General features: G+C 38.4%; 1 protein-coding gene across 1 annotated transcript; it reads left to right on the top strand.

Moving 5' to 3' along the window:
• Positions 1–711: 711 nt before the first annotated feature.
• CUNH7orf57 (chromosome unknown C7orf57 homolog) lies at positions 712–15,722 on the top strand. Its single transcript, XM_041411694.1, has 7 exons — positions 712–877; positions 1,114–1,222; positions 1,349–1,511; positions 7,629–7,729; positions 8,812–8,948; positions 11,058–11,117; positions 15,520–15,722. Exons 1-7 carry the CDS (start codon positions 712–714, stop codon positions 15,720–15,722), a joined length of 939 nt encoding a protein of 312 aa, XP_041267628.1.
• Positions 15,723–15,892: the final 170 nt, after the last annotated feature.

Here is a 15,892-nt window from a genome sequence, read left to right as displayed (position 1 = left end):
TGAGCTGCTGCCTGGAAGTGGTGTCCTTACACCGACGGAACGGCATCAGCTGCAGCTGGAGTCGCTCCGGTAAGTGCCTGTGCATCTTTTATGGCACAATACCTCGTACTGACCTTTTCTTATCTATCTGCCTATTTTCCTATTTTGAAGGATTTTCATTTTCCTATTTTGAAGGATTTGTTTATATTTTCTTTTGCTCACTGTAAGTTAAGAAAGTAATGCATGGAGAAGTAGGGCGTTTGGTGTTGATTTTTAAATTTCTTTTTATTTGGGGATTGGGTTTGGTTTTAAAATAAAGACCTGACAATGGACAGCTACTGTCTTTGCTTTTAGTTAGTAATGTGAAGGAAAGGAAAGCAAAGACTGAAGTGTTTTCTGCTGTCTTGTGTGCCTCTCACTGCTTTTGATGTGTCCTTGGAAATAGTTTTCTGAATGAAGAGGCACAATCCTCGGTATGAGAGCACTTTACAAGAAAACTTCAATGTTGTCTCAGAACTGAAACAAAAGTGTTTTGCTTCTGATTCTCCAGAAATTGCTTGTGCTATATCCTCCAGAATGAGCAAGCCTGGTCTATTGTCTTCACGATGAAATGTAGCACCTCATTCATGTTCCAGGTAGGCTCAATTTGTTAAGTTGCCCAAAAAAGGGATGCTATCAGTTAACTTTTACCATAAATATTTTCTTTTCCGTTATTGCAGGAAGCAATACCCCATGCCACTCAAACAACCAGAGAAGAGCCCACTTCCCTCCCAGATTCTGGGTCTCAGTGACTTTTCAAGGGCTCCCCATGAGGTGGCACTGTCTGGGTGCCACAGGAAGTGGATCAAAGAGACTGATTCAGCCTATGTGAGGCTGGCAAAGCAAGGAGGGCGACCTGGTGAGCTTCTGTCTTGCTTCTTTGGTTTTCCTTTGTTTTTTTTGGCTTTGCTTGAGTGTGGTGTAAAGTGTTTGTAGATGCTACAGAAGGATCCTCTGGACTTTTGAAATAAAGTTGTGGAAAAAATGAGGAGATTAATTTCTTCCTGACAAAACAGCAATCTGAAAACAAAGGTAGTGCTTTTGCAACTACATAAGAAGTCAGAAAAGTACTGGCTTTTGTCTTTTTCTTTCCAGACCTACTGAGGCACTACACTCCTGTGGTAATGAAGTCCCCTCCACCAGCATATGCTGTACCTGACTGGTACTCACACAGTGCCAATCCTGCAAGGGCTGAGAAGACACAGTAAGATTGCTGAGGCCCAACACATCTTGGCCTCCCTCTTCACCTATTAACATTACTGAATGCTTCTGTACTAGAGTGCAGGATTTGTATATGTTGTACAAACAAGCATTAAATCTTTGCTTGCAGGGGCTGTGTTTCTTCTCTACCGGATTATATGGTTCACAGAGAGTTTATTGCTGATGACCATCACAGTAAGAGTTATGAGACAAGAAGAGGGCCTTTTGAGTTTGATACAGAAAGTGTTTGGCAGCGGGAGGCTGAGGACAAAGAACATGCAGAGAAAAAGAAGGTAGGATGGAGAGGCACCCTGTGATGATGCTTTGTTTGTAGGGCTTGTGAACACATCTCTGTAGCTTCTTATAGGAGGGAAGCTGTAATCCATGTTTCTGTATTCCAGAATCAATTTTTATATTGCAGTTTGAGAACAAGAAGAAAGACGTGTTTTCTTAAGTACTGCAGCTGTAGTGTGAGAACCAGAAACACAGTTTCCTATCACATTATATGGTATATATATGTCAGTATAAATAAAAAGCAGTAGTTAGTTTTATTCTTATGCTTTATTTCCCCTGCAATTCATTCTTGGTGAAGAGACATTTGTTTAGTAATCTTGGGTGATGAAGAAAGAGGATGAGAACAGAAGACTATTCTGAAAAAGGAGTTTAATTTAGTTTGAAATTGAAATTAAATTTGGAGTGCCCAAAGATACTGTGTTATCTGTCTTTGAATGAAAGATGTATCCAAGACAAAGGAAGTATAACACAAGCTGTGCCCCAAACAAACCTTTCTGTACTGACACTGGTGTTTTGTCTTGGAGACCTCTCTGCTATCCTCCCTCTTTCATCCTCCCTGCCCCTGCCCAGTTTAGATACTGAAGCCTTATGTTTTCTAAATATGCTCTGTAAACTCAGTTGCTGCATCTGCCATAGGCCTTTGGGGTATACCTGGAAGGACATTTGATGTACTTGAACACTAGTACCTCCCTTCAACAGAAAGGCAGATGTTGGGCACATTAGGAAAAAATGTCCTCAGCCTTTGCTGAGGTGAATAACTAGTACAAATTCAGAATGATGTCTTGTGTAAATGGGAACACTTCATTACTGAATAGGCTTGGGAATGTTTACTGGGTCTGTGGCAACAGGCAAACAAGCAACCTATGTTTAAACTTTAACTTGCCTGATGCTTATAGGTGAAGCTTCCATATATTTTTTCTATCCTAGATTTAAGGTTCTGAAAATAAAAACTTGACTTGCTGCTGTGCCTCTTAAAGGAATTGAGCTAGGATGGAGAGGAAGTGCTGTTCCTCACTCCATTACTTAAGAACCAATTATATTCAGTGCTCTAAGAGTCAAACTTAACTTTGATAATAGTAGTTCAAGCCCATATACTGACTTGTAAAGTGAAACTGAGGTTCATTTCAGTTTTGATGGAGTTTGGTTTCATTCAGTCATGTATCTGAAAGTTTCATGTGTTCCCAGTTTCATTCAGTCGTGTGCTTTACTTAGGACTAAATGCACAGTGAATATATGTTATATATTCAGCTCAGATTGCTAATATGCTGAGGCCCTCTTATATAATTTACACTATTCTCCTGCAAGCTGAAGTTAAGTTTTGCCTAAGGTTCTACCAAGTCATTTTTTCTGTAAGATTAGGTGCCTGGGAACACAGACTCTGTGTTGGTACGTTTAGCTCTACCTTCACACCGCCATCTCTCGTTTGGCTGTGCTTCACAGTATCTTTGTTTTACACTGAAAAGCACATCAGGTATCTTGAAATGTCACATAGTGCTTCTTTCACAGCTACTTCTTGAATATCCTCTTTTGGGAAGTTTCTATGCCATGCTCTTAAAGTACCTTCCCAAAGAGTCTTCCAGGTGAGACAATGAAACTAGCCCTACCAAAGAGTCTCAAGTTTAGTTTTTTGCAATACATCTTGTATGTTGAAAGGTAAGAATAATGTATTCCAAAACACCACAGGCAAATTCCTAAGGAATATTCAATTTATTTATTTGACTGCTGCATGATGACACTGCAGCAGCAAACTACCTCAGGTATTTCTGGTAGTATGAGACTGAATGTATTGAAAATATTTTTCAGTCCAGTGTGACTAAGCAGTTATTCAGAAGAGATATGCATGATGCAATTGTGGAGTTAAATCCCAAAGAGCATACTTAGGAACAAGTGCAAAACCGCTTAACCTCTAAGGGTACCTCTTCTGCTCTGTTTGGAAAACATTGTTCCCAAGTGGGCCTTTGCTTTGAAGGTTTAAGTCTTTATGCTGCTTTGTTCTGAAGTATTAAAATCTCTACTTTTCATTGTGGTTGCTACTATGTTGAGGAGGACTGGAGATCCAGGGGACCATTACATGGGGATTTTGCAAATCAGCAAAGCGTAGTAATGCATGAAGGATTTAACCTATGTGCTCATGGCAAAGTAATGGACTTCTGGCCCATGGAGAAACAGCCCGTGGAAATCTCACAAGGTTTAATAAGACCAAGTGCAAGGTCCTGCACCTGTGCTGGGACAACCCCTGTTATCAGCACAGGCTGGGGGGATGAACAGATGGAGAGCAGCCCTGCCCAGAAGGACTTGGGGATGCTGGTGGATGAGAGTGTGGACTTGACCCAGCCATGGGCACTCATAGCCCAGAAAGCCAAACGTGTCCTGGGCTGCATCCAAAGCAGCGTGGGCAGCAGGGCCAGGGAGGGAATTCTGCCCCTCTGCTCTGCTCTGCTGAGACCCCACCTACAGGGCTGCATCCAGCTCTGGGGGCCCCAGCACAGGGAAAATAGGGAACTGTTGGAGGAGTCCACAGGAAGGCACAAATATGTTCAGAGGAAGGGAGCAGCTCTCCTATGTAGAAAGGCTGAGAGAGTTGGGATTGTTCATCCAGGAGAAGAGGAGGCTTTGTGGTGACCTAGTTATGACATTCCAGTACCTGAAAGGACCCTGCAAGAAAGATAGAGAGGGACTTTTCACAAGGGCATGTAGTGACAGGACCAAGGGATTTTTGACAGGATTTGAACTCGAAGAGAGTAGGGTTAGACTAGATGACAGGAAAAAATTCTTTACTGTGAGAGTGGTGAGGCACTGGCACAAGTTGTCCAGTGAAATTGTGGATGCCCCATCCCTGGAAGTATTCAAAGTCAGGCTGGATGGATCTCTGAGCTACCTGGTCTAGTGAAAGGGGTCCCTGTGGCAGGGAGGTGGAACTAGATGATGTTTAAGAACCCTTTAAGCCAAACCATTCTGTGATTCAGTGATCCTTTTACCTGTGCATCTTATGGACCAGCTGGATTGGGTTGAAAAAGCTGTGACCTTAAGAAGGAGGGAGGCCTGTATGGATGAGAGGTCAGTTGGAGGTGTCATCAGAATTTACATCAGCATTTGGCAATATCCATCCAGCACCACCAGTAAGATTACTCCTTCATCTCCCAAGTTCTCTCTTTCAGGCACTTGCCTGAAATGTCTGTGTATATATGCATATGTACTTAGTTATGTATGTGCAAAATGGTTGCTCATCTGAGGCCAGGATTTTACCTCAGAGAGAGATTTGAAAAGTAATCTAGAATTTTGTCCTTGATCACACAGGAACCAGGATTTCGTCTAAAGGCTTTTATCTTACCATGTTGTCAGCAGATATCCATTTGTCTTCATATACTAGCTAGGCACAATGCATATTCTATGTCGTACTTCTTTAATCCAAGATTAATAAATGTGTATTTGTAATAAACATAGTAATTTTTAGAGTATATTGTTACCATCTCTTCACAGAGGGAGAAAACGCTTTAAACCAAGAACATGCCCACATACATGTGTAGTTTGTTTGTAAAAAAAATGCCCTGTGTAGTTTGTTTTATCTGGGAAAATTGATGGCTGCTACTAAATAGAGACTTGTCAAAGGGAAAAAGCCCCCTCAGCTGTAATCATTGGAGTGTAGTGGCACAAGAGTCTGCTTTTAATGCTGAATTTGCCCAGCAAAGTAACAAATAGCACCTGAACAGATCGCAGGTGCCCTCCAAAGCCAATTCTGATCTGTTCCCTTGCCACTTTTGTCATTGATTAGTTTACTTGAACAGTAGGGAGTGTTTGGATCCCTGCAGTATAAGCTAGCCTCTCATTTAATGCCAAGAAAGGCAACATTTAAAATAATGCTCCTGCTCCCAGCCTTCAAGACTTTTCTCTTTACCTTTCCTCTCCTCTTTCTTTTTCTTGCCTTTATTTTGGACAGTTTGAACCTTTTTCTGTCTCTAGTAAAAATCTCTCTAGCTTCTGCTCTTTGTCCTTTAATTAACTCTTTAATTAGTAGGCCTCCTTTCCTTTTGCTTCTTTTTGATGCCAAGAGGGAAATTTCATCTCTCTCCATCTGCTATTTGTTTATCCTGACTATCAAATTGAGTTGTGTTTCTGTGTTGCCCTGTGTGCCATCCTGACATCAGCATGTGACAAATGTCACCTGAGGTTGTTTTTGTCAATTGAAACTGTAGGTAATTGTGTCCTGGATCTGAAACCTGTGTGTCAAATCTGAAGTGGTCCAGTCTAGTGATAGAGGGAAGGCAGTGCTAGCATTTCTGCACAATGGCATGGCATTTTTGAAATGTTAAACACAAATAGGCTGCTTCAGCAAGAAGTGTGAACAAACTTGAGAAGCAGTTCTAAGCAGCTAATGTGGTTTTTAACCTCCAGGTTGGACAAAGACCCTCCTTTTCTTCTCATGTAGCTGCCTCTGATATCACTGTGTGCTCTTGCTAATCTCAGCTCTTCTTCTTTGGCAAATGGCCCAGTCTGACTCCACTGAAGTTGGAAGGGGTTTCACTGACTTCACACGTGTTTGCATTGACATCCTAGCTCAGAATCAGTACAACTGCCTGTCCAGGCTTCACTTTCTTCAAGATAATAAGAAAACACATTCTCTGAACATTCAGATCTGCCTTTTCTTTTTGGCTTCCTAATTAGGTGTATTCAAAGGCCATTATACTTTTACTTGCTCTTTCCATACTCACGGTGCACAAGCTCCTTGAGAAGTCCTTGGTGTGTTTACATTTTGGAATCTTCTCCTTATAGAGGTTTTCATGGGTGTTTTGTAGTGCCTGGAATCCAAGTGTGACTGCTGTTCATGCATCTAATTTTTGCACTTCATAATTTTTTGCTCTGTTTACTGTATTGCCATATCTATGTCCACGTAGGTGGAAAGTATTGTTATCCTTAAGGTGCTTGTAAGTTTACAGAGCGATACATTTCACTTTTAGTTACTCTCTCCTGATTTGTTTGTAAATAACCTGCAAGTAATATCTCTTACTTATTCCATGGGGCACTCTCATGTGTTCCATTTTTAAAAAATAAAATTGTCAAATAATATATATGTTCTAATTAAAAGGATATATTAGTGTAACACAAAAACTTTTTTAATAAGCTTTGAAAATTATGTGCTATCTTCAGGACTTCCCCCTTGTCCACTTTTCTTTGTGCAGTAATGGAAACTGTAAGTAGTTTTTAAAGATGTTCTGTTTTTTTTTTAACTCAGAATTTCTTGGCAACTGTTTAGTGAAAAATATCAGGGAGTTGTTGAGGATATTTAATTTCATCCTTTTATTTGAGAGGGAGGTAAGTTGACCCTTTAGTAGCTGTTGATTTTGATCAAAGTTAAAATAAAGAGTTTGGTTTGCATTGCTCATGTTTTTCCACTACTTACTGGTTTTCCCACTTTCAGTTCTGTAGTGTGAGTTGTCTTTCCCTGGCTTTCTAGGTGTCATATTTCAGTTTTTTAGTCAACACTGAGTTTCTTTACCTCTCATTGGAAAGATGATAAAAGTAAAATATATTTTTCTGTTATAGGCTTCCCCTATATATATATATATATATATATATATATGTATTTGTTTGAATATCAAACCTCTAATTAATATACCACAACTCTTTTCTTATTATATAGGATGTTTTATGCTTTTTATTAAAAAACAAAATCCAAACAAACTGAAAAAGAAGTAGCAGTTAAACCATATGTTAATTTCTAGTCCTCCTGACTTTAGTGAGACTGGTCTGTTTTCATATTCTACATACAAACAAATGGACCAAGATGAGAGGTTGCTATGGATAAGTTTTGGACTTGAGGCTTAATTTGAAGTGTACTGTGAGGGAAAGGGTTGTGGAGAGAGGAAAGGGAAAGCACATTGTGGAGAGAGAAAGCAGCTAATCTCATGTAGAATAACTAAGGGGCTGCTTTATATTTTGTTATTCCTCAGTAATCCATTACTAGTACTTATGGAAATAATGTAGATAAGACATGGAAATTTGAATACATTTAGGCCTTTAATATCATCCTCACTTTTGAAGGCCATGCTATCATATAATCTTCCTGGTTATTTTCTTCATAACTCCTTTTTTTTTGAGCTAAGATTTCTCTAACACAGGTAAAGCTTCCACCTATAACCCCTAAATATCCAAGCAGAATGCCAACTGTTTCTACTAACAAGGAATTTAGTGGAGAAAATAAGCTTTCCTTCCCACCCGTGTAAGTAGTACATTTTTGAAAATTATTGAACACCTAAGCCTGCAACTATTCATGTGTACAAGTAAAATTGTTCCTTGTGAAAATGCAGGAATTAGTAGATATGTGTATGGACCTTGTGGATATTTATTGCTATTAAATTTGCTATAATATATGATACTAAAATAGTTTTAAAAGCCTCTAAAGCAACTAAAATAACAGTACTTTAACTCATATTAGAAAATTATTTGATGTAACTTTGTGTTAGGAAACTAAGCATAAAGTAGCATATCTTCATGTAGCAGAATATTTTGTATTCTAAACTTGTTTTTTTTTCTTAATACCAGTGAACAGGTGAAAATGATAATCTACATTGTTAGTTCTGTCAATGTAGGTTACAGAGAAACATGTAGGACTGACACTTTAAGGAAAGACATAAACTGTTGCCTTTATAAGGCTATACAGAGCAAAAATGCTCTGATGAACACCTGAAAGAGGATTTTTAAGCAAATTTTTATGTAATTTGTGATGTGACATAATCACATCATCAGCTGTATGCACAGCTGAATTGTTTCTGCATACTTTGTCTTAAAAATTTATTGCTCAGTCATCAGTAGCCCTATTATGTTTTAGAACTATGTTAATGCTGCCAAATAAGTGATTAAACTGTCAAATGAATTTAATAGAAAATTTGCAACATAATTTCACTTTTGTGCACCACAGAATGAGTACTGTATGTGTTCATTTACACATTCTTTTGCACCTTTTGTCTTTAAGATCAGAACTGTGTAAGCATTATACGTGTAAAATTCCAATGAAACAGATGTCTCTTCTCAAGTAAATTTGACCAGTACTAAATCAGGTATAGTTCTGTGCTTTTGGTTGTTTGTTTATTTTTGATTTTTCTTCTTAGATGATTACATGTAGAATATATGTTTTATTATTTATAAATAAATTATAAGGCTATACATGGTTACATTTTTAAATTAATGCTATAATTAGAAATAAATTATAAGGTCTTTTGTGTGCAAAATATTTTTTCCACCTAGCCCCTATTTTTGTTTACTTTTTGCTTTTGTTTTCCTTTAATATATTTGTATTTACAGGCCTGCTAAGAGAGAAAGTGAAGCAGTAAATTTTAGCAAATTAATAAGCAATGGTTATGGGACTGACTGGTTGCAGCAGAATACTGGATGGGAAAAAAAGATTGAAGAAACATCAGAAAATAGTGAGCACTCTGAAGGTAACGTTATTGAAAACTGTTTCTTTTAAAACCAGCTGGACTCACAAGGTAACAGCAGAGGGCAGCCTCAATATTTGTGTGGCTCTCTGAATATGGTGAGACACATTGAATTGTTGTGCTTAGTTTACAATACCCTATGACCAGCTAAAGAAAGGAGTGCTCCTGTTTGTAGCCAGTGAAGGCAGGCACTTTCATGGACTTTTTTCATCTCTACAATTACAGTATGCTCTGTTCCAATCCAGGGGCTTCTGTGTTCTGATCCAGGGGCTTCTCTCTGGTGTGTTTCCATAAAATGCTGCAGGGACACAGCCACCCTGCCTAAATTTAAGCAGACTGTAAAATATTTGTTGCCTCGTTGTTATGAATATTCTTTTGCTCCTAATATTTTTCCAAAAACTTCTGTCACAAGTGTCATTGATACTTGTGTTTAAGAAATAGATGACTGCTTGTAGAAATTTGTCAAAATAAATATATGCACATTGTTGAAGACAGTGGAATTTCAGAAGGTTAAGGAAAAAAAGTTATCCAATGTCATGCCTTCAAACCTTACTTTATCATGCACAATAGTAATAGTTATGAAAGACCTCACTTGGAAACAAATACAAAGGTTAAAGAGTGGAAAATTTTCTCTTACTTCTGTCAAAGACCTTTTGCTTTGGTAACCATGCTGGCTCTATCAGTTTTCTATAGCAATGTTTGGAAATGCTATTGGACCTCCCATTCCATGCACCAGAATTTTTTTTTTTAAATTTGTGTCAGGGAATCCTTTTGTATACATTGGCATTGTCATTATTCCCTTGACCTTGATATATTGATGTATGAAAGTCTTAGAGGCCAGGTATTTTAACTGCCACTTCAGCTCTGTCTGAACTAATTTTTGTGTCTTCCATTAATGTATCTACAGTTTTATTGGTTTTGGGGTTTTTTTTGGTGTGCAAAACCTCTTCCTCCAGGTGAGTATCAGGAGAAAACAGAGAACTAGAAGTTGTGTGGTTTTGTTCAGAAGAAAAAATGTCATAAAACTGAGGGATGAAGCCAGATCGCAGTCTGGATCTGAAGGAAAATGAAGAAGCCACTTTTCAAGTTAACTTAAGAATCCAAACTCTGATCATGCAGAGGATGCTGCTTTGAGAGGTTCAGTGACCCAGCAATTCAACCATGAAGTCTAAAAATGCTCTTCCTCAGCATGAAAGAAAATCTTGAATATTCTTCTTTGTTTTCAGATTCTGCTCAACTTTCTTGTGCACTGACATTTTTCTTTCCCATTACTCTGAGTAAAATTAAAGGGGATTTCAAAATCTCAATTTCCTTAATTTGGTGATAGTTGATTTCTTTCATATGTGTGCCTCTAATGAGACATCTGAGATACAAAGAAAACCTGAAGATTTTTCAGAGTAAGCATGAAATTGGTTTGGTTATAACACTTAGACAAAAGAGAAGAAAAATATGGGTACGCTGTAAAGGCTTATGAAAAGTCAATGTGCTGCATAGGTTGAAATATAGATACATCTAATTTTTGAGTTGCTATATTTTTCAATTTTTTTGATAATGTGGTACCTGCTTTGCTTCTATTGCCTTTGTTTGCAATCACAGCTATTCCGATTGAGATCCGTTCTTATCGCAGTGTAAAAGGAGATTGCTTTTAATGCTCTTAACAATATGGTTTCATCCAGATGTGTATCTTCCTTCAGTTTTGACTGTGTCCTTTTCATTCTTTTAGGTGATTACTGACAGTAGTGCTTTTACTTTTTTCCCACTTGTGTACTTTTTTCTGTTCATCCAAAGCAATTGGCAGCATGAGCACATTGCAGCTGCCTTTTGAGATGGAGCTTTCTCTGTTCTTACTTGCACAGAATAAGCCCTAGACACAGCAGGAAGGAGATACAACCCATTCCATATGTAAATCTATAATCCCTTTGTTTTGGGATACAGATTTGCATCATACTGCAAATTTCTTAGGTAGCTTGTTTATCTTGTTAATTCAAAATTAAAAGTAGTGGAATTTGTGTGTATTTTGGCATGAGAAAGAAGCCAAAAATTTTAGCTGACCTTTTTATTATTATGGTTGAAGTTATTCTGTAAACTTTAATATTTTTTTTCCTATTGCAGATTCAGAACGATCTGAATCACCACCTGCAAGCAATGAGTTAAAGCCACCCTTTCAGGGATGTAATAAGTAACTTGAAAGATTCTTGGGGGAACTAAAGCTTTGTATTGCCTAGGTACCCCACTATTTACATGTTGACTAGATTGTTGACTAGATTATTTTTGTAACTTAACTCATCCCTGATTGAGATGTTTGCGAGATGGATGAACTTTGTTTGGCTTGATTGCAGCAAATTTTAAAGAACAGACAACAGCTGTCAGTGCTTAGTCCTAGACCTTTTCTTAATATAATAAACAAAATAAAGCAAAGCTGAGGTTTTCTCCTGCACGAGACCACTGTTGCTTTGCTGTTCTCAAACAGGGTTACCATATTGCTGCTGACTTGACTAGACACAGGCATGCTATTAACAACAAGTTTCTTCAGTTAGGTACAGCTATACTCATGAATTATGCCACAAAGACAGGTGAAGGGGAACTGTACAGTATAGGATGAAATGTAGATAGAAAGAATTGAACTGGTATGGATAATTGCAGTAAAAAAGTCAAACCTTCACTGAAAAGACAGCTTCTTCATCCCAAGAGCTCATTTACTTTGAACAGACACTCAGCTTTCTAGGACAGTTCTATTGCTGTGCCTGCTGCACAAGAACTAGTTGATCAGTTATAGTGTTCAGCCACATAATTAAAGACCTGGTGGCATTTCCTAATTTAGTCTTGTTATATAGAAGCTGAATCACTGGTTAACAGTTCTATGGACCCAGCTATCAATGATGTCTGCACTTTCAGCTGTTAGATAAAAAAATTATCTATCCTGAAGTCTTGACTGCAACAAAAATATTATATGCTAGATCACTGTGTTTATTCGCACCAGCAGAAGTTTGTACTTTGAAACAGCAATGTATGGATGTTGTACTTTAATATTTTGAAAAAGTTAAGGTACACTGATATTTCAATGCTTGCTATTTTATCTACTTGGATTAGGATATATCCCTGAAATCTTATTAATAATTAAATATTGATTATAAAGTCCACTAGAAAGTGGGTGCAATTTCATTACCGTGTTTTTTGCTAATAGCATGAAAAGTAAACACTTAATTTTTAGAATTTCCTCTTCAGATTACATTCAGTACATTTTGCACCTTTGAATCCAAGTCCTGAAACTTCTAAAATTTATTAATAAATATATATTTATTTGAACAGAATGTTTAGAGTATTTGATTTAATACTGTTCCTTTAGGACCTTGATGTAATAATTGAGTGGAAATAGGTAAACCATTGCTAATCTGAACCCTCAAAATTGTCAGCAAACTGTAGAAATTTTGCTGTTGATGTTGTTTGACCTAGCACCTGAGTCCATCTTTGCTATCCATTATTTTGAACAATTCAACTAAATTGTATTTAAAAAAAAAAAAAAGGCTGAAAATATGTTCCAGTGCTTAAATATACAGTTATTGGCTACTCAGCAAATTTTTCTAAATATAAAAAAAGCGTACATCAAGATGTAACTTTAGTGGTGTGTGATGTTACTTACCTTGTATCTGTCTTCACTTACGATTTGTGTTGCAAATTATGTCCAGATACACTGAAACCATTAGTTTTGCTGTGAAGGCAGAGGTGTTGGGGAAATCCAGTTTTCTTGGCCACCCTATCAGGGGATGCCAGAGTTGGAGCTCACAGCATTAAAACCTGACCAGTTGTGGTGAGTTGGCCTTGGCTGGATACCACATGCCTGCCAAGCCTCTCTATCACTCCCCTTCCCAGCAGGACAGGGGAGAGAAAATGTGGAATGTAGCTCATAGGAGTGACTCCAGTAAAGGGCAACAGAGCTGGTGAAGGTTTGAGAAAGTAAGTCCTATGAGGGGCAGCTGAGGGAGCTGGGGCTGTTTAGACTGCAGAAAAGGAGGCTCAGGGGTGACCTTACCACTCTACAAGTGCCTAAAAGGAGTTTGTAGCCAGGTGGATGTTGGTTTCTCCCGGCCAACCACTGAGAGAATAAGATGAAACAGGCAGGAGAGATTCAGGTTGGACATCAGGAAGAATTTCTTCACTGAAAGGAGGGTTAAGCATTGGAATGGGCTGTCCAGGGAAGTGGTAGAGTCACCATTCTTGGAAGTGTTCAAGAAGCAACCATACATGACAGTGCTATGGCTTTGTTGGACAAGGTGGTGTTCAGTTAAGTTGGACTTGATGATCCTGGTGGTCTTTTCCAACTTAAATGATGGCCATTAATGTGTATTCAGCATTCCTTAGTCAATCCAAGGAGAGAATTGTTTTGCACTGTTGGTCCACTGAATCTGAATGGATCACAGTTTCAATACTGTGAGTTAGAATATTAACAGCCTGAGTTTTCTCTTCACAAGAGGGTGATCCTGGAATCTGTGCATTCAGAGTAACAGAGAGCTGCACGAGACAAGTAACTTGCCTGTTCTCCAAGGGACATCAAGGGGAAGTCAAAAGTGGTGTAAGAAATCAAAAGCTCCAGCTGAACCCAAGGATGGAAGTATGCTGCTTGAATTCACCTTATCACAGTAATCACATTGTTCTATTTACTTCTGAGTCAATGCAGTCATGCAGCTGGCAGTTTTCAAAGTCATCAGCAGTTCCATGTAAAAGTGGTGGAAGCTTCTGGTTTTCCATTTCTGTTTTTCAGAGAAATGCCAAAGTCAAAATCTGGGTGCTTATTACAAAATCTTGCCTTATTGTTTTAAATGCTGAAACATTTGTTTCATTGTCTTGTGCTCTATTTCTGCCCTGAATGCCTTTAAGTAGTGAGATTTTTTTCTTTTTTTTTTTTGAAATACTGATTGCTTTGGAAGCCCAAAGATAAAACAAAAGTGCAGTTAGATTTTATGAATTGCATCCAAGATACTGAGTGTGTAAATGTTTCTAAAAGAGAATTCCACGTAAAGATTTAACAATAACTTGGCAGTTTAGTGACTGGAGAATAATTTTCCTTTTATACACAGCCATTTCACTGTAGTGAAGTCTAATATATTTCTAATACATAATTCTAACCAATTATGTCTTTTTGGACTAGACTAAAATACAAACAAGCTTCCAAAGATCAAGGGTACGTATTCATTAACTTTCTTTGTGTAGCAATACAAGCAAAAATTCAATTGCCCCATGTGCTTCTGAAGCATCTAAAATTCCCTTGATTTGGGCTTATCTAAAATACTATTATCTGTGCTGAATATGCAGGCTGAGTTGTAAAAGATGTAGGATGAAACCCAGTTTCTTTCTGTAAATAAATAGCTTCATATTCTTGCTCTTCTCCACAGATATTTTTTCAGAATGTAGTTACATATTATGTTATAGTGTGGGAGAAAAAGCTAGAAATAGAAATAAAGAAGTTCAGTCTTAGCACATTTTGTCCTTCTATTAATAGTGGTCATAATACAAAACATCCAGAATAACTGAACAATCAAAATGACGTGGGTAAAACAGCTGCACTGAATTATTTCACCAATTGACTGTGAAAATGGTTTATGGTGAGCACAAGGGAGAATACGTTTGATTGTGACAGACAGCCTTATTTTCCATAGCTCAAATTTTCATCCCTGCAATACAAAAACCTGAAAATCGACCCTGGTTGCCTATTGTTGTTATTACCCCAGTATGTAGCTGTGTATTTTTCCCCCTTCAAATTACATTAGTATCCTTTCCACTAAAATACAACATGGAATGAAAACCCAAATGCTACACTATAAAACCAGGAAGCTAAAAGGAGATTTAAAGTTTTTTAGTGATAACTGAGAGCAAAGGTTACTACCAATTATTAGACTCATAGAAATGCATAATTTATTGAACATTTCAGACAACATAACTATAGTAACCTTATTATATAAAAATTAGCAATTTACATTGATTTGCTTAATATATAGCTGAATGGAAAACAACCTGAAAGCTAAAGTAGACTTTTCACTGGATCTTGAGATGAAGGGGTAGGTAATATTCCTGTTTAAAGGAAAACTTTCTTCCACAGAATTAAACACTCTTCTAAGCTGTTTGTCCACTACTGTAGCTTGGAAGTCTTGACAAATATTTAAAGAAAAGGAAACTGGAAGATGGATTAGGAACCTGTCCTGTTTCACCCACTGGAAATCCAAACAAGCTGTCGTTTATGCCTAGAAATGCATCTGTGCAAGGGATCTCTCTCTTATATTCCCATACAAAGTCCTTTGGTGTGAGAGAGGATATGAATAAATTTTAATCTAAATGCCCAATACATGATTTTTTAATAAATACATCTCGGCAATGCCTTGTGCCTAATGTGTTTACTGTCCTGAGACACAGAAAGTTCTCTACCATGAAGATTTTAGTTGCTCCGTCTCCCCAGTATTCCCTACTATGACAAACTACAGTGTGGTTCTGGTAGGAAAACTTCCTTTTAAAATTGCACTGCAGGACTGTGGGTTTGGTGTTTTCAGTGACTGTACTAACAATGTTAAATTTACGCTTCCAGCAGCCGAAGCCGTCTCTGCTCTTTTCTCGCACCGTCGTTGCAGTGCCCTGATGCCCATGAGAGCGGGATCACGGTGTGTGCGCACCGACACGCACAAGGGCAGGCACAGGCACCGACCCGACTCCGCCATCCTCGGCCGACACCTGCCTCTGTATTATCTGTATCTGCATCTGTATCTGCATCCGTATCTATCTCCACGATAAGGTCCTCCCGAACGCCCGTGCCCTTGGCAGCAGCTCTCCGCCGATGCCCGGAGCCCCGCGCTCCCCGCACGCCGGCTGCATCCCCACCGTTCCCGGCATCATTGCCACAGCCGCGCCTTGTGCCCGCCCGGAGCACGGCGCTTCCCGCAGCCTCCCCGGCGCGCAGGGAG

The sequence above is a fragment of the Onychostruthus taczanowskii genome, unplaced genomic scaffold (genome assembly GCF_017590055.1).
Source record: "Onychostruthus taczanowskii isolate IOZ18803 unplaced genomic scaffold, ASM1759005v1 scaffold37, whole genome shotgun sequence".
NCBI classification, from domain to species: domain Eukaryota; kingdom Metazoa; phylum Chordata; class Aves; order Passeriformes; family Passeridae; genus Onychostruthus; species Onychostruthus taczanowskii.
Note: the sequence above shows the minus strand (reverse complement) of the source record. Positions and strands in the feature narration are given on the sequence as shown.